This window comes from Cydia splendana, chromosome 25 (genome assembly GCF_910591565.1).
Source record: "Cydia splendana chromosome 25, ilCydSple1.2, whole genome shotgun sequence".
NCBI lineage: Eukaryota > Metazoa > Arthropoda > Insecta > Lepidoptera > Tortricidae > Cydia > Cydia splendana.
Genome location: NC_085984.1, coordinates 3444539 through 3467452, shown reverse-complemented (window position 1 = coordinate 3467452; position 22914 = coordinate 3444539). Strand labels below are relative to the sequence as shown.

Below are 22914 nucleotides of genomic sequence, written 5' to 3'. Positions count from 1 at the left end.
AAAAATGCCTACCCTATCCAATTTTAATCTATATTTTGATTAATTAAAAATGGCATTTGCCTTTAAAAAGGTTTTGGATTGTGGGCGGCTAGAGGTTAATTACACTAACCGGTTCCTGAACCTGACGTAGTTTTGCAACTTATTTTTAGTGATGACACTAGCAGGGATCGGATACCGGTACTTTTTGTATGGGAACGGAAACGGTATTTTTTCGTTCTTTGTTAATTATTTCTTTTCTAATTGGGCAATCTAATTATACGAAGTCGTTACCTAAAAACACAACTGTCCTACATTTGGAGTATAAAATAATTCACAATATATATAATTATTTCTAAGTTTTGCAAATAACCGGTTCCGATCTCTGGAAACTAGAACGTGGTATAGTTGACGACGGCGGCCAGTGCCCCCGGGTATCAGCAGAGCGCGGAGGCGGCGCGCGCGCACTCGCTGCTCCAGTACACGCCCCCACAGCCCCCCACCAGCGACCACACGTACGGGGTGAAGAATTCCTCGGGCCTCTCCTCTTCCACGTAGCGGAATTTTAGGTCGGGGAATTTCTGGAGAAAAGAAGGTTTGTAAAAAAAAAGTTTAAAACCAAGGCATAGTCTAACCAAACCTTATCTATCTCTAAAACTTTTTTGATTACGCCCCATTTTCAATACGTGCTTATGACGGAAATGGTTAGTTAGATTTTATTTGCTTGTACGCTCTATTAGAATAAAAATCTCACCAATCCACAATTTCTTTTATAAATATATGTATATACTTACGCAATTTGCAAAAGCATAGTAACATGATAACCATTTCTACATTTTACTGTTGTGTTGTGATTGTGATAATTTAGACAATTGTATTTAATCGAGCTTTTCATTTACGTTTATATAATAAACACTTTTAATTTGAAACGTTTAAGGTTGTGTTAATTTTTTTATTTATTTTACATTGCTATTCTAATATAAGTGTAACCATTATAAAACCGAAAACCGGGTTTTAACCTCGCCAAAAAGAAAATAGAAACCGGTTCTAATCTCTATCAGTAATACTTAACAATGCTTACACATGACTGGTGTAATTAGTTCATTTTATTTTCATTGGACTGTAGGTACTCTCTTTTTAGGTGATATATTTAGTTTACCTTTAACCTATCACTGGACCACTGCTCGGCGCCTTTCTTGATGCACGCCAGCACCTCTGTGACGCTGAGGTCGCCTCCGGCGCCGTCTTGGACCCGTTGGAGGCGTGTGGAGAAATAACCTATCACCTGTAACAAAAAACGGTTAAGTACACCAGAAAGCAGGGCAAGGGCATGTAAGTTTTTTCAAATACGTATGGAAATACCATCAACCAATTACGGTTGTGTTTGTGGATGTGTTCCTCCTGGTTATCTCTTACCATTTCAATGTTCTGCGTGATGTGATGAGGGTTATTCTGGAACAGCTGCCGCTTGTGCAGGAGACAGTACACCATGTTGGGGTTGTGCTGCAGCTGGTGTGTGAGGCAGGAGTTCATGATCTCCAGCAGCATTCGCAGCACTTCGTCTAGAACTTGAATGTGTTCCACCTAGAAGTAGAGTCAATTTCATCATTAATAGTAAGAAATACCGGCGAGTCGGACTCGCGCACGAAGGTCTCGTACCATTACGCAAAAACCGGCAAAAAAATCACGTTTGTTGTATGGGAGCCCCACTTAAATATTTATTTTATTCTGTGTTTAATATTTGTTGTTATAGCGGCAACAGAAATACATCATTTGTGTAAATTTCAACTGTCTATCACGGTTCATGAGATGTGGTGACAGACATACAGACGGACAGCGGAGTCTTAGTGATAGGGTCCCGTTTACCTTTTCGGTACGGCTCCCTAAAAATGGAAAACCCAGTTTGAACATATCCGCATTATCAGCCCTCTAGCAAGTGGGCAAATATATTTGCACCAATATTTTTAGTAAACGTAATTTGTAATGCTTACTATTTCTTCTGTTTTCTCCTCTGCGTGATGTGGTAATTCTAAATTATTTATATCTCCGCCTGAAAAAAAAGGAAATAAACTGTTATTTATATATGTCCATGTATTTTTTTCACCACAGTCGGTAGGATTTAATTTGTAGGATTGGATTGAGTGTTTTATTACCATGGTCATTCGTCTATTCCATGTTATGTATTTTATTTATTTATTTAATGTTAATTGCACAAACAAAGAAAAATGTACAAATGGCGAACTTAATGCCAAAAGGCATTCTCTAGCAGTCAACCATTGGGTCAAACAGAGATATAGATGTATGTAGTTAGTTACCTTCTATTTCGTTGCATAGCCTCGCTCTCCGCTTTGAGAGCGTCTCGAAAAGCGACACCAGCCTCTGCGCGACGTACGGGTGCAGGTTTCTGAACTCACCTAAAACAATCCAAAGTTATCTGCTGTTGCACCAAAGTTATTGCATACAAGTATCTAAAAAAAAGAATAGAAGGGAAAGAGCCACTCAAGGGAGTGTTGATATCGAATTCCCTACAAATATAGTATGTCTGTTTTAACAGACACCGTCACAAGGCTGGGAACAAGTTTATAAAATACCGATATTTACCGGTTTTGCTCCGAACTTTTATAAGAACGCGAACGTTTTATGAACTTTATAGCTTTATACCATTGTAACCTAAATAAACCGGTTTCTTCGACGAGCGACGAGACGCCCGGCCGGCTTGGTAGTGTGCCATGTAAACATAAACACCGACATTTATTGTTCTAAAGCGGTTAATCTGACTACAACTTTATGGAAATGTTCTTCTAAAACCGGTTTAAAAATAACGGTAATTCGAGCGAAACCGAAATTAAAAGACTAAATTATTCAAAATTATTCAATGTTAGTATGCCTCACAACAGTTTAAATTCGAAGCCAAGTACATGATAACTGTTTGGAACTTTAACCAGTTTCCGAGCCTTACACCATCAGATGAAATGCCCGCTGAATCGATTTAGATGATTATTGGTACGCAGATAGTTTGAGTCCCGAGAATGGATAATAGGTTAGTTTTCATATCATATTGTACCTACTGCAGAGCCCGGACTAGTACTAACACCATTAGACCCCCGAGTGAGACCTCTGATATCTGACGCTCTGTGTACCAGGGTATGTTTTTCAATGTCTAAATATACTTACAGCTCACTAACTTACTTACTTGTTAGGGTTCCGTACCCAAAGCATAAAAACGGGACCCTATTACTAAGACTCCGCTGTCCGTCTGTCCGTCCGTCTGTCTGTCACCAGGCTGTGTTTCATGAACCGTGATTGCTAGACAGTTGAAATTATCACAGATGATGTATTTCTGTTGCCGCTATAACAACAAATACTAAAAACAGAATAATAAATGGGGCTCTCATACAACAAACGTGATTTTTTGGTGTTTTTTGCGTAATGGTACGGAACCCTTCGTGCGCGAGTCCGACTCGCACTTGACCGATTTTTGTCTATAACTTAAATGCTAATTGGCGCAGTCGGTAGGATCTTAATAATATAGCGAGTTTTATAGAAAATCGTATCAAAAATTTACATTTTGGCTTTTCTAAGACAGAATTTAATAATAAGTATATGCTTACAGCTCATATTAGCGATGGCAGCCAGGCAGTTGGTATGTAAGTATTTGTCACGAACGCGCGCCATATTGTACTGTAGAGCCCTTACTAGTACTAACACCATTAGTCCACCGAGTGAGACCTCTGATATCTGACGCTCCGTGTACCAGGGGATGTTTTTCAATGTCTGAAACACAAAAAAAATATGGTAATCTTTGATTTTTAACTGATCTTAAAATTTAGAAAGAGTATATACATTACGTCCGTAGACGAACTAAAGTCACCGACATAGCCCACCGGATTAGCAAGTTGAAGTGGCAATGGGCAGGCCACATTGCACGCAGAGAAGATGGCCGATGGGGTCGAAAAGTGCTCGAGTGGAGACCACGGACTAGCAAGCGCAGCGTAGGACGTCCACCCACAAGACGGACAGACGACCTTGTTAAGGCCGCCGGAGGACGCTGGATGCGGGTCGCTTCCAACCGGTACGAATGGAGGTCCAAGGGGGAGGCCTATGTTCAGCAGTGGACGTCTTATGGCTGAGATGATGATGATGATGATATACATTCGCTAACTTAATTCTGTTTGGACTCCTTTGTCGAATTCTATTTACTAATACGCTCTGGGAAGCAGCTACATATTTGCGGCGTTTGGTGTCGAAACTTTGGGGCCATGGGGGCCAAGTGCGCGTCGACTGTACAAAGACTTGTCAGCGCGCCTAATAGAGGCTTCTGGTGACCAGAGGGCTGGCCACTATTTCGCCCAGCGTATTAGTATCGCAAAACAGCCTTCTGGCAATTCTGGGCACCTTGCCCGTTGACGGCGATCTACTCGTAGGTAATTTCTTTTATCTGTAGGTTTTTAAGTTTTATCAAGGACGATAAAAGGAAAAGGATCCTTTTATCGTCCTTGGTTTTATTATGTTTGTTTATTTCTTTGTTTTTATCAAAAAACCGGGCAAGTGCGAGTCTGACTCGCACACGACGGGTTCCGTACCATTATCTATAAAAACGGTCACCCATCCAAGTACTGACCCCGCCCGACGTTGCTTAACTTCGGTCAAAAATCACGTTTGTTGTATGGGAGCCCCACTTAAATCTTTATTTTATTCGGTTTTTAGTATTTGTTGTTATAGCGGCAACAGAAATCGCAGATCACGAGATACTGTTGTTTCATTGCTTTTTAAAACAAACTAAATTCGTTCCAATTTACTAATAGAATAGGGTTCAAATTAAAAATTGGGTAACTTTATACGGTGGGTCTTACGAGGTTAAAGTTGAGTTGTTCAAAGAGTTGTAGTTTGTTGTAAAGTGGAAAAGTCTGTCCTTAGGTACAGGTGTGGTACATAATTGTTTTCCATCGTATTTTCTCGGAAACGTTCGTATTTATCATGCTACTTCAATCAACCTCAGTACTTTTTGTAGATTTAGATTTAGATTTAGATATTTATTCTCATAATATTAAATTACGTTATAAATTATGCTAGACTAATCTACACGAATTTATATTATGATCGTCATTCATATTTACATAATATTATTTAATACATACAAATTAAAAAATGTCTTGCAATAATTAATCTTATGTCAACAATTTATCCATTCATGTCAAAACAAAATACGGTAATAACTTAGTACGAGTATCTCTTAATGATCGTCATGTTCTAAATAAAATACTAGGTACATATTACAATATACATAAATCAATAACTGAGAACATGTCAAATTTATACGATTCAATTTTCAATTTAAAATGTCAGGGTCATATACTCATTTACAGAATAAAGTGGATTATCCAATAAAAGGACTCTCAGTTGACGTTCAAATGTTTCGTCAGATGTTTCCGTTCGTAATTCAGCGGGTAGACGCTCGTAGTATGTCTCCCCGTGGATCTGATTATTTTGCCCGTGACCTCAACACGTTTAAACAGTGGCAAGTTTTTTCTAACGAACATCAATACTTCGAATATGTATAGTGAGTAGTGCGACATTATTCGATTTTGCTTAAATAGTTCCTTACAAGGGTGCCTGGGTTTAACTCCTGCCAGTAACCGTATCGCACGTTTCTGGAGTATTAGTACGCGATTTGCATCCGTGGAATTGCCCCAAATAACCGTACCATATGACATCAAGGAGTGAAAATGCGAGAAATATACGGCCTTCAGTGACTTCCTAGATATCAATGGTTGTAGTTTTTTTATAGCAAAAATAGCACTACTCAACCTATTACATAGCCCGTCAACATGGCACTTCCAATGCAGATTTGAGTCAAGTGTAAAACCTAGAAATTTGGTCTCATTACATATAGCGTTACATTACATATATGTACCGAGACTGACTGAAATAGCAAGACACGTTCGTACGTTTCCGTGAAAATACGATGGATAATTATTATTTTGAACGCCAGACAGCGAAGAAATATTCTGTGCCCGGACGCTAAGCGATCGCGATTGTTTAAGGGAAATTGAACTTTACGGAGTCCCTCATAAGTTACTATTGCATTGGCAAAGCTCTGATGACGGCCACAGCCGACTGTGGCATAATAGTTATTTGTTTTACAAGGGGGCAAGGTTGTTGTTTAACCACTCGTGCTAATATTGATATCCGAGCAAGGGAAAGATTCCAAAATTGAAAGATTCGAAAAATGGAATCTTGGGCGTTGAGAGGGTTTCAAAGCACGAGGGTAAACAAAATTTTGTTTGCCCCTGAGTGAAACACAACATGTTTCACCACACTAACTTGAAGCAAATATTAAATGTAAAATATCAAACAACATCAAATCCAAATGAATGTTATTAAATATGTATCATCCAAAATCATCATTTAAAAGTCAATTCTACCTGCAAACATAAGAAAGCAACTCAAAATTTGCATTTGATTACTTTGCCTGACATGTGAATAAAATGCAACTTTGCTATCAGTTTTTGAAGTGCAAAGTAAGCCTTTCCGAGCTGGTGTGGTGAAAAATAAGTAATAGTACTACTGTACAGAAAAGACACTTCCTACAAAACCGAAGTTTGACAGCGATTCAGTGTCGAATTATGATATCCCTTTCTAACTTATGGCACTATCCCTTTCGACTATTTAGGGTTGTCAAAATTCAAATAATTATCTTATCTGTGGTCGTGTACGCAAAGGGACGTCAAGTTGTGTCAACCCTAATAATTGATCGGAGCAATGCTGTGCCGAACGGAGCCGAGTTTGCCCGAAGTCAGGAGTGTCTCCCCACTGACTGTGGTTAGATCTGAACGCACCTTTTACGTCCTAACGAATGCGCCACGAGAGCAAACGCTAGTTTGCTTCACATTGACTATATACGTTTTGTGAAAGTGATAATGTAAATAAATAAATATTATAGGACATTCTTACACAGATTGACCAAGTCCCACGGTAAGCTCAAGAAGGCTTGTGTTGTGGGTACTCAGACAACGATACATACTTAAATACATAGAAAACAACCATGACTCAGGAACAAGTATCTGTGTCATCACACAAATAAATGCCCTTACCGGGATTCGAACCCAGGACCATCGGGTTCACAGGCAGGGTCACTACCCACTAGGCCAGACCGGTCGTCAGTAAATGACACTTTATATACTCACGATAAGGTGCACATTCTTTATAAGTGCATCGTCTTCCGTCAATATGAGTAACACGATCAGCGACATGTATATGTGGTGGGAGTTGCTGTCTGGGGCGTTGTATAGCACTTGCAGTATTGGGACTATCTGCAAACATAAGAAAATAACTTATACACATTTATCATTATCTGAGCAGTTCTCAAAAAGTTTGTACCTACATTTCGATCACATCTTAGATTTCTATAAAAATTGGTATGCTGGTAAAGTACATGAAGCTGAACAACTTCCACCACATTTCCCAAAATGTCCCAGAAAGTTTCTAAGGAACCTTCCTTTTTTGTTACCAAATGTGGAAGGAAATCTGGTAAATTTCCCACACTTCCCACCACATTTCCCACTATACACCAGACCACCACCAGGGTCTGGTGGTATAGTGTGGTAGGGTGGGAAATGTGGTGGAAGTTGTTCAGCTTCATGTACTTTACCAGCATACCAATTTTTATAGAAATCTAAGATGTGATCGAAATGTACAAACTTTGAGAATTGCTCATCTTACGATATAAAAGTCGATTAGTCGTCAACCAATGGTATAATTGTACAGATATATATCTGTACAATTATACCATTGCAATATAATTGTACAGATATATATCTGTACAATTATACGTACGTAATATACGTAATACTAGCGACCCGCCCCGGCTTCGCGTAACAAATTATACACCTAAACCTTCCTCAAGAATCACTCTATTGATAGGTGAAAACCGCATGAAAATCCGTTTTTGTTAGTTTTTGAGTTTATCGCGAATATACAAACACACAAACAGACAGTTTGACTTTGTTTTATAAGGTGTAGTCATAATGTTGTACCGGATGGGGTTAAAAAACACTACATCTTATAAAATAAATTCCCCCGCCGCGTCTGTCTGTTTGTATGTTCGCGATAAACTCAAAAACTACTGAACAGATTTTCATGCGGTTTTCATCTATCAATAGAGTGATTCTTGAGGAAGGTTATGTGTATAATTTGTTAACCCGTGCGAAGCCGGAGCGGGTCACTAGTGACCAAATAAGAATACGTTCTAAAGGAATAGACGAAGTAGACTTGTAAAAAGATAAAAAATAGTTTATTCGAGTAGGCATATTACAATGCGCTTATGAACGTCAAATAAAGCTATACCGGCTCCAACCCTACACCTCTGCCTCGAGAAGATTTAAATCCCCCCTTAATTGGAGGAGGGTATCCCAATATGGGACCGGCAACATGTATCCTATTCTTACCAAGTGTTCTATGTGTTCCACGTTGCTGACGTGCCGTTTGTAGGCTTTACACGAGTGCAGCATTAGATACAGAAGTAGTGTCGAATGCTCGCAGCCCGCCGTGGCGCATAGGGCTTTGTGGAGCTGTGGACAGATTTGGCATTAGTATACAAGATGGAAATATTAACAATTATGACTACGAAATTATTATGTTCCAAAATATTTTAAAAAATATGAAAAAATGAAATTTTTCCACAAACCAAATTCATCATCACAGTCATTTGACCATCTTCTAGGAAATAAACATTTGTATTTGTATTTATTTAAAAAAAAGCGTGTTAAAGAGTCACTGATTTGACCTGGCAGTGGAAGTGAAAGTGCAATAAAAGTGCCACTTTGATCCCTCCTATCAGGGTAGAAAAGAGCCTCTTTGTTCACAGCTGGCAGGGAAGAAAAGTGCCACTTTGATCCCTCCTATCAGGGTAGAAAAGAGCCTCTTTGTTCACAGCTGGCAGGGAAGAAAAGTGCCACTTTGATCCCTCCTATCAGGGTAGAAAAGAGCCTCTTTGTTCACTGTTGGCAGGGAAGAAAAGTGCCACTTTGATCCCTCCTAGCAGTGAATAAAATTGCGACTTCCAAATTTCAAAAAGGTGATGTGAAATGTGTTTTTACTACTATCCATTTCATTGGTGACATTTACCGCGGCCATGTCTATCCGTGGCGGCGTCATTTCCGGCCCCGTTCCTTTCTCTGGCTCCTTCTGCGGCGTTGTGGCCGTATCTATAAAACAAAAATTATTGTTTAATTATTAAATCATATTTATATGGATATTTTTATGGAGAGCGCTAGTGGCCTAGCGGTAAGAGCGTGCGACTTTCCATCCGGAGGTCGCGTGTTCAAACGCCGGCTCGTACCAATGAGTTTTTCGGAACTTATGTATGAAATATCATTTGATATTTTCAGTTGCTTTTCGGTGAAGGAAAACATCGTGAGGAAACCGGACTAATGCGAGAAAACTAAACGCGCACCCGAGCTGTATACATCGCCATTGTTAGTAGCTCGGTACTACTTACAGGGCTAGCGTGTCTTATTTGAAATGTTTGGTATGTTTGTGTTCGTGTGTAAAAGTCTCTGACAATCCTACTGTGTTCTTGTGCGGTGTCGGCATTTACGCAAACATCAAAGGCGTCCACTGTTACTCTTAGACCCACTTGCACCATCCCACTAACCCGGGGTTAACTGGTTAAACCGTTAACCCAGTGTCAAATTGTCCCATCCTCGTCGCCAAATGTGATGTTTGAGAAAAGATACTCGATTTGTTAACAAGCAGTTTATTATTTAATTTAGTTTTTAACATCCAGTCGGCCATTAATTTCTACGTCTATTAACGAACGAAGAGCGAGACAACGAGGTGCGATAGAGACCGCATATCAGGTTGCGTTCACTATGGATGCGTTCTCACAACTGGTAATCATGGTAACTCCAGGTTTATCCCGTTAACCCCGGGTTAGTGGAATGGTGCAAGTGGCCCTTACACTGTGACGTATGCAATTTTAACTTACTGGAAGTATCGGCAGCAGATAGGAGCGCCTGGCGATAGAGGTTGCGCGACGCACAGTGGTTCGCCAGCGCGAGCAACAGTAGGCAAGCCTGAAAACACGTTAAATAAGATATACATACAACAAATATAACAATAAATGTAAAATGGCCTAGTGGGTAGTGGCCCTGCCTGCGAAGCCGATGGTCCTGGGTTCGAATCCCGTTAAGGGCATTTATTTGTGTAATGAACACAGATATTTGTTCCATCATGGGTGTTTTCTATGTATATAAGTATGTATTATCTATATAAGTATGTTTATATCGTCGTTTAGAACCCATAGCCCCATAGGGTGGCAGCCTCCCTCCACCGTCCTCTGGCGACGCCTACTACAAATCTCATTGAGTTTTGATTCGTCAGGCTCTCTTCAATGAGTAAGTAAATCATTAAATGACTGTTGAAACAAAAGTACAGTTGAAAAAACTTAAGGACAATTTGGCTAATTCCGTTCCACTAGCGTTTTTCTCGAATAACGAACAACATTCATAATTTCGTCGACAAAGCAGCGATTGCTTTTAGTTTCAGCAATCAAAAGCAAATGGTATATTTTTCCTACGATTGAAAATCAAAGAAATATACGCTCGTACGCGGAATAGCCCCTATGACGGAATTAGCCACATTAGCCGTAGTTTAAAATGGCGCATTTGTGGACTTACTTGGTAGCCAGAGGATGTCTCTTCTGTAACTCCTGCATCAAAGTGTGTCTGTCCTGTGGGGGGTTGGTGTAGATGGTGGGGGAGGCCGGACTGCTCAGGGTCAACGTGTTCCACCCAGCTGGGAGGAGAATCGGAATATGCCGACTTACTTGGTTAGCCAGAGGATGTCTCTTCTGTAACTCCTGCATCAAAGTGTGTCTGTCCTGTGGGGGGTTGGTGTAGATGGTGGGGGAGGCCGGACTGCTCAGGGTCAACGTGTTCCACCCAGCTGGGAGGAGAATCGGAATATGCCGACTTACTTGGTTAGCCAGAGGATGTCTCTTCTGTAACTCCTGCATCAAAGTGTGTCTGTCCTGTGGGGGGTTGGTGTAGATGGTGGGGGCGGCAGGGCTGCTCAGCGTCAGCGTGTTCCACCCAGCTGGAAGGAGAATCGCAATATGCCGACTTACTTGGTTAGCCAGAGGATGTCTCTTCTGTAACTCCTGCATCAAAGTGTGTCTGTCCTGTGGGGGGTTGGTGTAGATGGTGGGGGAGGCCGGACTGCTCAGGGTCAACGTGTTCCACCCAGCTGGGAGGAGAATCGGAATATGCCGACTTACTTGGTTAGCCAGAGGATGTCTCTTCTGTAACTCCTGCATCAAAGTGTGTCTGTCCTGTGGGGGGTTGGTGTAGATGGTGGGGGCGGCAGGGCTGCTCAGCGTCAGCGTGTTCCACCCAGCTGGAAGGAGAATCGTAATATGCCGACTTACTTGGTTAGCCAGAGGATGTCTCTTCTGTAACTCCTGCATCAAAGTGTGTCTGTCCTGTGGGGGGTTGGTGTAGATGGTGGGGGAGGCCGGACTGCTCAGGGTCAACGTGTTCCACCCAGCTGGGAGGAGAATCGGAATATGCCGACTTACTTGGTTAGCCAGAGGATGTCTCTTCTGTAACTCCTGCATCATAGTGTGTCTGTCCTGTGGGGGGTTGGTGTAGATGGTGGGGGCGGCAGGGCTGCTCAGCGTCAGCGTGTTCCACCCAGCTGGAAGGAGAATCGTAATATGCCGACTTACTTGGTTAGCCAGAGGATGTCTCTTCTGTAACTCCTGCATCAAAGTGTGTCTGTCCTGTGGGGGGTTGGTGTAGATGGTGGGGGAGGCCGGACTGCTCAGGGTCAGCATGTTCCACCCAGCTGGAAGGAGAATCGTAATATGCCGACTTACTTGGTTAGCCAGAGGATGTCTCTTCTGTAACTCCTGCATCAAAGTGTGTCTGTCCTGTGGGGGGTTGGTGTAGATGGTGGGGGCGGCCGGACTGGTCAGGGTCAGCATGTTCCACCCAGCTGGAAGGAGAATCGTAATATGCCGACTTACTTGGTTAGCCAGAGGATGTCTCTTCTGTAACTCCTGCATCAAAGTGTGTCTGTCCTGTGGGGGGTTGGTGTAGATGGTGGGGGAGGCCGGATTGCTCAGGGTCAACGTGTTCCACCCAGCTGGGAGGAGAATCGGAATATGCCGACTTACTTGGTTAGCCAGAGGATGTCTCTTCTGTAACTCCTGCATCAAAGTGTGTCTGTCCTGTGGGGGGTTGGTGTAGATGGTGGGGGAGGCCGGACTGCTCAGGGTCAACGTGTTCCACCCAGCTGGGAGGAGAATCGGAATATGCCGACTTACTTGGTTAGCCAGAGGATGTCTCTTCTGTAACTCCTGCATCAAAGTGTGTCTGTCCTGTGGGGGGTTGGTGTAGATGGTGGGGGCGGCAGGGCTGCTCAGCGTCAGCGTGTTCCACCCAGCTGGAAGGAGAATCGTAATATGCCGACTTACTTGGTTAGCCAGAGGATGTCTCTTCTGTAACTCCTGCATCAAAGTGTGTCTGTCCTGTGGGGGGTTGGTGTAGATGGTGGGGGCGGCTGGACTGCTCAGGGTCAGCATGTTCCAGAACCCAGCTGTATAGGAGAATCGTAATATGCCGACTTACTTGGTTAGCCAGAGGATGTCTCTTCTGTAACTCCTGCATCAAAGTGTGTCTGTCCTGTGGGGGGTTGGTGTAGATGGTGGGGGCGGCTGGACTGCTCAGGGTCAGCATGTTCCAGAACCCAGCTGTATAGGAGAATCGTAATATGCCGACTTACTTGGTTAGCCAGAGGATGTCTCTTCTGTAACTCCTGCATCAAAGTGTGTCTGTCCTGTGGGGGGTTGGTGTAGATGGTGGGGGTGGCCGGACTGCTCAGGGTCAGCATGTTCCAGAATCCAGCTGAAAGGAGAATCGGAATTAAAAACTTGTAGTTAAATACTTTTTCATTTCTCATGCTCTGAAAGTGGATCATTGTTTATCTATGAAGTGTGCACAAAGTGTAACGTTTCTTCTCTAAACTCTGTATCTTTAGGTATTTAAATAAAAGTAAACAAAATCTACCCTCAAGTGGCTCCTTAAGCCAGTTGAGGGTAGATGAAAACATTACATGATCAAATAATGTAGGTTAAAGTCAGGTCGTTCATCAGTGACTGATCCAGGCGGTTCTGTATTTGGTTGGTTAACTAATAAATGTTATAACTACCCGAAAATGTACAAATTGTTTGTTTACTTTTATTTAAATACCTAAAGATACAGACTATAGTTCAGCAATTAGAATTTGATTTTAACACTTTCGCAACCAGGCAAAATTTCAAACAATACCCCAGAAACCGACAGTACTCGCTAGTCGGGCAACGACGTGCAACTCAATGCCGCACGCCGCGAACCCGCTAGTCGGGCAAGCGGCGGACGCTCAGGGCTTTGCCAAGTAACTTTCGTATAAGTACGTGGATAAAATTAAATCTGCTGTGCATCTGTTTAGGCTCCCCGTTTTGTTCTTCTCCTAATTCTAACTCCTATTGATACATACCCGTGTATGCAATTTCACGTAACCAACTAATAAGAATTTTTATTTTGTAATCGCATTAGGTAAAGTAAATAAAAATACAAAGTGAAGTAATAAAATATAATAATCAACTGTACCAACTTTTCGACCACATAATAATCAGAAGACTTACAATTTTTTCTGTTAGTGGCAGTGGCAGCCCTGAGGTAGTGAAGATGCAATGCTTGCCCGCCTGTCGGGCACTTCGGCGTCGCGTGTAGGTTTATAGCTCTTGCCCGACTAGCGGGTATGCCGGCATCTGAGTTAAGTTTACGAGTGCCCGAGAGTCGGGTACGCGGTGTCGAATGTGTTAAATGGATTTGTTGTACAATGTCCATTCTGATATGTAACTCCCCATTCCATAATAACGATACTTTTAACTAAATTGTTAATTGAAAGTACCCTCACGAAATACTATAAATGTTCACACTTAGTCATGTTTTTTTTTATAACAAATGTATTTTACTTTCCTCGTATTCGAAGTGAAAAGTAGCGTTTAACTCGGGTGAAAGGCATCATTTCAGGCATTTCAGCCTCGGACTATTGGTGCTTTCACTACTTTTGAGCGCTAAACTACCTCAACTGAAATGAGGTGCCTTTCATCCCTTGGTTAACAATTAACAATCATATACTAGTTGGAGACTAAACCAGATTTCTGTATATCTATTATGTAGACAAAGAAGAAATACTTACATGCCAAATTGACTAGTATACTGCCGCCCGGTACGCCCGTGCCGAACATGTGCGGCGGCGCGGCGAGCATGCTCGACAGATGGCTCAGGAGGATCTTCACCAGGAGGGGCGCCTGCATGCCGTAGCGGCCTTGGAATAGCGTCCTGTAGGAAAAAAATTAAGACTGTCGGTGGCAAACAAGCATACGGCCCACCTGATGGTAAGCAGTCTCCGTAGCTTATGGACGCCTGCAACTCCAGAGGTGTTACATGCGCGTTGCCGAACCTAACACTCCGCACCCTCATTGATGTCTGTCGTTGATTTATTATTAAAGGCAATTAAGTTGCAGTTCCACAGCGAACTGATCAATGTTACATATATTTTTTTAAATAACTTCTAAGCTATATATATACATAGAAAACACTCATGACTCCTGACAAATATTTGTGTTCATCACACAAATAAATGCCCTTACCGGGATTCGAACCCAGGACCATCGGCTTCACAGGCAGGGTCACTACCCACTATGCCAGACCGGTCGTCATATAAAAGTTAGATATTCCCGGATGCCAGCTTATAGATAATTAGTGAACTCACCTATAAATAAGACTAGTCTCGATCGTGCGGCTTTGCCCGTGTACCCCGGCGAACATGTACACGCTCATTAGTACCAGAAGCGTGTTGATACACTCCAAGTGGAGGTAGTATGTGTTGTCACTGAAAAAAAAAACACTTCAGTTGGTTTTGGTTATAAGGTGCAATTCATTTTTCGTAGTTTTTGACTCCCTCCCGCCCCTATATAAAAAAAAAAAAACAATTTAGCCTATATACGTCCCACTGCTGGGCACAGGCCTCCTCTCATGCACGAGAGGGCTTGGGCTATAGTCCCCACGCTAGCTCAATGCGGATTGGGGACTTCACATACACCTTTGAATTTCTTCGCAGATGTATGCAGGTTTCCTCACGATGTTTTCCTTCACCGAAAAGCTAGTGGTAAATATGAAATGATATTCCGTAAATAAGTTCCGAAAAACTCATGTTTTTCATAGTTTTGATTGCAGCGCCACGCGTGGTAAAATAAAGAACTAATTCGTCCAAAATGCCGCGGCAAATTACAAACGGCGCCGTTAATGCCATAAGGTATTATACATAATGCCGACATTTTACAAATTGCCTTCGGCAATTTGCAAACGGCGAAACGTTTGGTTCGTGCCGACGCCGTTTGTAAACGGCGGATTCTTACAATTTGCCGACGACATATATATCGTTGTCTGAGTACCCACAACACAAGGCTTCTTGAGCTTACCGTGGGACTTAGTCAACCTGTGTAAGAATGTCCTATAATATTTATTTTTGTATATTTGAAAAGTTCTCCCGATTTCTCCAGGGATATATAACCATAAAATCCAAATCGGTCTAACAGGTTTGTCTTCAAAGCAACAAGACTCACGTGACTGGAACGTCTATGATGAGGCTTATAAGCGCGTCGACTAGCATCTCCACCCGGCTCTCCGCGTTCAGTATCGGCTGTTTGGGCGACGCCTGTGCCTCCTCTGTTGTTTGCTGAAAGAAAAAATTACATAGATAAGGAGAAGTGATGCACCATTTTGTAGCCGACATTTGACAGCTTAAAATAGATGGCTTCGTACCCTAAAAACTCCCTCAACCCTTAGTTATAATGCATTTAAGTGTACAGGTATAGTCTGGCAAACACAACTTGTCAGTCGGTAAAGAACCAGGAAAATTAAACTCATCCTTTTCTATTGGGTGCTTTAAAATACAATACAAAACAATTTCAGAGTACCAGGATTCCATAGAGGTGTTAGTAACATACTTAAGCCGAGGTTACAAACAATATAAAAAGAAACATTTATCGTAGATACAAAAAAAACGGGTTGCACTCCGGAAGTGCCGGCAGAAGTGAAAACTCAATGACATTGTAACTTAAAATATTAATAACAGCGCCATATAGTGCAAAATGTCTGCAGTACTATAATTGAGGTTAAAGCCATCTAGCATTATTTAGTCGCATTACTTGAAACCCCTAAGCACATCACTGTGAGTACTAGAGTTATATTAGTACCAGTTTGAGGGAAACTCACTAGATGGCATTTAAATAAAAAAAAAAAAACTCAATGACATTCACTGGTGACGTCACGTCTTACGTCTTACGCTCTCGCGAGTTTAATATTTTTTCCCCATCACAAAAAGTGTTCAGCGCCGCTAAAGAAGTTTTCACTTCAAAAATACACAATCTAAGAAATACGCTACCCCTTTCCTTTGACTTAACGCCCCTTTGACGCTATAGCGTAAGACAAAGACAGTATGATTCTCTCTGTCTATGTTTGAAATAAAAGACAGTCCTGGGCCAAACTACACATTATGTCTAAAACCACTTACGTCAGCAACGGGCGGTCGTCGATCCTGCACTATAATATCAAGATGGCGGCAAACTTCAGATTCGGGAACCATCTCCACCAAATACTTGACCACGGCGCGGATCACGGACAGAGCGTTGAACGTCTGCCATGCCAGCATCACACTGGGAAGTATAAAACCACTTACGTCTGCAACGGGCGGTCGTCGATCCTGCACTATAATGTCAAGATGGCGGCAAACTTCAGATTCGGGAACCATCTCCACCAAATACTTGACCACGGCGCGGATCACGGACAGAGCGTTGAACGTCTGCCATGCCAGCATCACACTGGGAAGTATAAAACCACTTACGTCGGCAACGGGCGGTCGTCGATCCTGCACTATAATATCAAGATGGCGGCAAACTTCAGATTCAGGAACCATCTCCACCAAATACTTGACCACGGCGCGGGTCACGAACAGAGCGTTGAATGTCTGCCATGCCAGCGTCACACTGGGAAGTATAAAACCACTTACGTCTGCAACGGGCGGTCGTCGATCCTACACTATAATGTCAAGATGGCGGCAAACTTCAGATTCGGGAACCATCTCCACCAAATACTTGACCACGGCGCGGATCACGAACAGAGCGTTGAATGTCTGCCATGCCAGCATCACACTGGGAAGTATAAAACCACTTACATCAGCAACAGGCGGTCGTCGATCCTGCACTATAATATCAAGATGGCGGCAAACTTCAGATTCGGGAACCATCTCCACCAAATACTTGACCACGGCGCGGATGACGAACAGAGCGTTGAACGTCTGCCATGCCAGCATCACACTGGGAAGAATAACCCCCTTATTCATAAAACTTTCGGGCCTGATTTAATTAACCCTTTACCAGGCTGACAGTTCAAAAGTAACAATCGAATGTCAGTCTTAACTCATCGAAAATAGAACACATGTTTGAAGTGCTGTATGTGGGAAATATATATTCCTTAGCTTGGTAAAGGGTTAAATTATGTTTTATCCCTTTCTTATAAATGCATAAGTTAAAATGACAGATAAAGACAAACGATTTATAGGTAATTGAGGCCAGTAACGCGTTTATGAATAACGCTAGAGTTAGACCAAGAGAAGTCTGCAACGATTTTGAAAACACACGCAATTTTAGACCCAATTGAATATTTTTTTTATAATTTCGACTATAAATTTATGGTAAAGGGCTAAAGGGCCTTTCGGATCCTTAGATATCAATTATAATTATTATCAGACCAAAAATGAAGAAATTCAAGATGGCGACCGTTTTATAGGTACCATTTCGACTTCGAATTAATATTAATGGGTCTTTTGGATCCTCAGATATAATTTTTCAACACATAATCAGAACAAAAATGAAGGATTCAAGTTGGCAGCCATTTTTCACAATTTCGTCATGGATTCATATCAAGGAGCCTTTCGGATACTCAGATATACATTTTCAACATTCTTCTTTCCCCTGCCCTTATCCCACGTTATGTGGGGTCGGCACAACATGTTTTTCTCTTCCATTCTCCTCTGTCTTTCGTCTCCTCAGCACTCACTCCTTTCTTTCTCATATCCTCTTTCACACAATCCATCCATCGTTTTTTGGGTCTACCATACGCTCTCCGTCCATCAACATTCATCCCTAACATTCTTTTGCCTATATGGCATTCATCCCTCCTCATTACATGCCCATACCACGCTAACCTAGTACTCCTCATTTTCTCCGTTACTGGAGCTACTTTCAAACTTCCTCTTATATACTCATTCTTAATACGATCCTTTCTCGTCACTCCACACATCCATCTCAGCATTCTCATTTCCGCTGCGTGCACTCTTCTTTCATCCGCTACTTTCGACGCCCAGCATTCTGATCCATACATTACAACAGGTCTCACGATCGTTCTGTATATTTTCCCCTTAAGTTTAAGGGGCATTCGTGGATCGCAAGTTGTTCCAGAGACCTGTCGCCATTTCATCCATCCCACATTTATTCTATTTTTCACGTCTCGGTCGATGTTTCCGTCCCTTTGGATCAATGACCCAAGGTACCGGAAGTCAGAGCAGACTGGTAGGGATACACCATCTAAGGCAATATTGGAAAAACTGGATAGACCACCGAAATCGCAGAACATGTGCTCCGTTTTGGTTCTGCTTATTTTGAGTCCCACACTTTCCAGCTTTTCTTGCCATTTTCCCAGCCTGCTCTGGACCTCAAGTGCATTTTCTCCGACAAGAACAATGTCGTCGGCAAACAGCATACACCAAGGTGCCTCCTCCTGTATGTTCGATGTCAGAGCATCCATAACCAGGAGGAACAAATATGGGCTTAAGGCCGACCCCTGGTGTAAACCTACCGCCACATTGAACTTGTCGGTTACTCCTGCTTCCGACCTGACGTGAGTACTGGCTCTGTCATACATCGCCTGAACAAGCCGTACATACTTCTCTGGCATTCCTTGGTGATACATTTTCAACATTATCAGAACAAAAATGAAGAAATTCAAGATGGCGGCCGTTTATTAGATATTTGACTACGGATTAAGGAACCTTTTGGATACTTACTTGTCGCTGGTGGGCGAGGCGAGCAGTTCCGTGGCGCGTGTCATGAAGACCTGCACTAGGGCTCCAAGGTTGCCCGTGTCACCGTTGTTGGCCAGGAACTGTTGGAGAAGATTCTCGGTGCTGGAGTCGAAGATTAGCTGCTCCTCGCTGAAACAGGTCATTTCAAGTTAAAATAATCTGTCATAACATAAACCACAGGAGTAGTGGTAACACTGTTGATTATTCTTTGTGCACAGTTAAGGTCATAATTATGGTCAATTTTGCTAGCTACCGATGGTGAAGCGACTATAAAACTTGATTTCCACAGGTTGGGGGTTGTGCACAAATCACGCGAGGTGTTTTCGGCTAGTTTTTGACCCCCCCTCCCTTTGGTGATATTTCGTGAGGTTTTTGCCTACCCCCCGTATATTTTTTTTAATTATTCCATCCGACCGGTCATGGCCACGCGCCAAAATTTCCAAAATTTCGTAAAATAGACTCGCTATTTTGAAGTGCGGAGTGAAGATTTCAGTTTAACGAAACCGAGAAAAAGTATCTATTCAATGTGGTAGGTATTTTTTCTTAGTTTCGTTCACTGTAGAAAAATACACGTGAGGTCTCCTTATACCCCCCTCCCCCAACGTGATATATCGTGATTTTTTCGTGACCCCACCCCCCTATCGAACCTCGCGTGATTTGTGCACAAGCCCTTGACTGAATTTTCAGCCGTAAGGACATTCCTATTTTAATCTCGATTAAACATATGAACAGCCTTAAAATGGCGTTCGTCGTTTTGCTGTGCTGGTGTGAGTTCGCGGTTCTTGACATACAAATCATAGAGTTTTGGTACAATACAGCATGACACAATACAAAATGAAACTTACACACTGCTGGGAGGAGTGATGTTGAATGACAACATCTGGTTCCAGAATGGGTCGTTTGGGCTGATGATGTCCGGAGAGACGAAGCGCTCCAACAGTTCATTGTTAGACAGCTCCCCGTAGCGGCTGATTGCCACCCCCATCTTTCTGAAATTAAAAAAAAAGCTATTTATTTCTGGGTAACAATTAACAATACACTATAAAGTATTTGTACTAAATCGACTAGTGGCTATGGAGTGTATTGTATATGAAACGCACACACGACGTGACGTCACGTTCAAATTACCTTCTCTTTCTATATCCCGTTATAATGAAATATATATTACATATATATATTTTATATACAGTCAACAACCCTATTGGACTTTAACCTTGTTGTGTAACCTTAACCTTTTTTTTTTCTTTGTTCGATTTGTTGCTGTAAGTTTTGTTTGCGTCAATAAATGACTTTTTTATTTAATCTAAGATAAATCTTAATTACTAAAAAAAGTTACTCCAGAACCCTCTTAAGAGGTATAAGCCTCTTCCAGTAGAATTTTTGTACTTTCTTCTTCACTTTGCATTTAATTTTTAACTCTTTAGTCTTTATTAATCTTTTTTTTTTATATTGTTGCATTTACAGTTGTAATAAACTGGAAGGAATTTTCTGAAAATACCAAATTCGAATAATCTTTAGATAATAAATAATACTGTTATCCCTAGAGTGCTTGCTGCTTGCAGTAGAAGCATTTTGCTGTCTGTTGCAAAAAAACTCTGGTTACTAAAACACAATACATTTGTCGAGGTCTTTTTTTTAATTTGTAAACTTTATTGCAAATAAATAGAGCCCACTAATGGAAATAACATTTACATTTATACAAATAAATCAGAAAGAAGTATAGACAAACGCAATACAAAGGACCCTGGACCTAAAGTATTGAAAATGTTATAGATTTTCCATACTTTAGATCCGGGGTCCTTTAAAACTTATTACACCTGTTTTAGTATCATGGGTTAAAACAGTAAACAGCACACTATGCCCCTTTCCTTAACACATTCAGTGCCAAAAACCCGACTATCGGGTATTTTATGATTTCATTCTCAGGCCGGACGACCCAATAGTCGGAATCGTGGTACGACAGCTATACATGACTAAATTTTTGTAGCCTGGTGCGGATGTCTTGGCTGGCTGGGTGGCAATAAATGTGTTAATCATGCTGCCATAAAAACAGTTAGTTTCATGGAACAATTACATTAATATTGAGATAAAATCACTTCATCAAACGGATGACATCATAAGGGAGGATGAAAGATAAAACATTACAAAACATGTCACAATTGATAAGTAATTATACTTGATATTAAATCAAAGCTATATATAGCACTATTCATAGGGAACTAGCTGTTAATAGAAAAAAATAAGGTATTTGGAGGTTATAAGTATAAGGTGATTAACAAAATAAGAAAAGAAACGCAAAAAAAAGAAAAAAAAGTGTATTTTATATTGACTGACTATTTGTTTTTTGTATGATAAGTAAATTGGTTTTTATACAAAAATAAACTGGTATGAATCATAGGCTGACAATGTTGTTCACCGTAAATAATCAAGCAATGATGATTGTGTACGACTGAACAGTAAATGGCCACAAAAAACTTGTCGATTACTCTGTCTGTACAGTCCGTACTACCTAAATCATAACCAACTCAATTTTAGTTTCATTAAATTCGTATTTAAAGCTAGATAAGGACATATTATAAAGAACATAGATTCTGTCGGCATTTGTAACAGGATTAATTGCATTCTTCGACGGATATTGAAAACATAAATACAAACATACAAAACAATGGAATTCTATGTCTAATACGACACCTGTAGATCCATAATTACTAACCTTAGTAACAGGTGATGTCTCAGACAAATTTATTGAATACAAGAGTGCAATTTCTTCCTTTATATCGAGTTTTTCACAAAAGTTTCATCAATTATTTTCCTTGGCCACGAATTCACTGCCGATTTGTCAATTTTGTCAGAAATGTCATCAGAATGTCACACTGACGTTGAAATGGATGCGTTCAGATGCGTTGATCATACCTCGATGTCCCCGATTATGTTTCAAGTTCAAGCACTGATACGCTTTGGACCGCCTTGTGGCCCTCATTTATGCATTTTTGGATTCAGAAATAAGAATGATATAACAAATATGTTTAAATTAAGTAAAATCAGAATTTTTAAATTACGTTCCAAAAAACCGGTGCACATTCAAAACAGTTTTTGGGCGACTTGCAGTGTTGCCAGATGGTCACAAAAGTCACATTTTTCGTGACTTTTGGCCTTCTCGTGTGACATGTGCGTGACTTACGATCTTGAGGCAATTTTTGTGACTTTTAAGCTAGTCGAATTTTGGACAAGTTTAGTTCTGCAATTTATATTATTTAGGAACGCGGTGAACGCACCCAAGTTGACACTTGCACTGACACCTTGACGTTACATCCACCATTATGTTTATTATAATAGTCGTGGCAAGATGAGACTTGTTACCTTGACATGACGGTGTCATTTAGTTTGATAGTAGTAGTTTTTTTTTTGTGTATGATTCATTTCTTTTAACCTCATATCTTGAATATCTGTACGAATAGCATTTGTAATTACTTCAGACAAAAGTTTTATCACAATAATTTCTACAAATTTGGTTATGTTCATTTTTACTCTGTGATCAATACTTTAGGAGCTACAGGCTGTTAAAGTTAAATAAGAGATAAAAAAAAACCGGCTTAGAGCATGTCGGACCATGCTCAGTGTAGAGTTCCGTAGTTACCCGTCTGTCAAAATAGACTATTCGCAAAAACTCAACTTTTTTTTTTTTTTTTTTACAATAATATAAAAATGTGACTTGAGCAGCAAAAACGTGACTTTTAGGGAAAC

General features: G+C 41.2%; 1 protein-coding gene across 1 annotated transcript; it reads right to left on the bottom strand.

The window, feature by feature from the left end:
- Window positions 1-402: 402 nt before the first annotated feature.
- On the bottom strand, window positions 403-22013 carry LOC134802861 (dymeclin). The gene is made up of 19 exons (XM_063775597.1): window positions 21884-22013; window positions 20016-20159; window positions 19153-19299; window positions 17263-17404; window positions 17094-17121; window positions 15653-15755; window positions 14800-14919; window positions 14224-14366; window positions 12763-12884; window positions 9965-10052; window positions 9103-9182; window positions 8424-8546; window positions 7164-7289; window positions 3588-3750; window positions 2292-2390; window positions 1968-2026; window positions 1393-1560; window positions 1136-1261; window positions 403-557 (listed from the first exon to the last, which is right to left on the bottom strand). The coding sequence occupies exons 2-19, from the start codon at window positions 20153-20155 to the stop codon at window positions 414-416; spliced, it is 2121 nt and encodes a 706-aa protein (XP_063631667.1). The 5' UTR covers window positions 20156-20159; window positions 21884-22013; the 3' UTR covers window positions 403-413.
- Window positions 22014-22914: the final 901 nt, after the last annotated feature.

What these genes read in the sequence shown, in the direction of transcription:
- LOC134802861 (XM_063775597.1), bottom strand. Translation starts at nt 20,155, where the DNA reads ATGGGGGTGGCAATCAGCCGCTACGGGGAGCTGTCTAACAATGAACTG. An exon ending in ATCACTCCTCCCAGCAGTGT is followed by an intron (nt 19,300 to 20,015) that starts GTAAGTTTCATT and finishes GACCTGTTTCAG; the next exon opens with CGAGGAGCAGCTAATCTTCG. An exon ending in TAAAGAATGTGCACCTTATC is followed by an intron (nt 3,751 to 7,163) that starts GTGAGTATATAA and finishes TTTGTGTTTCAG; the next exon opens with ACATTGAAAAACATCCCCTG.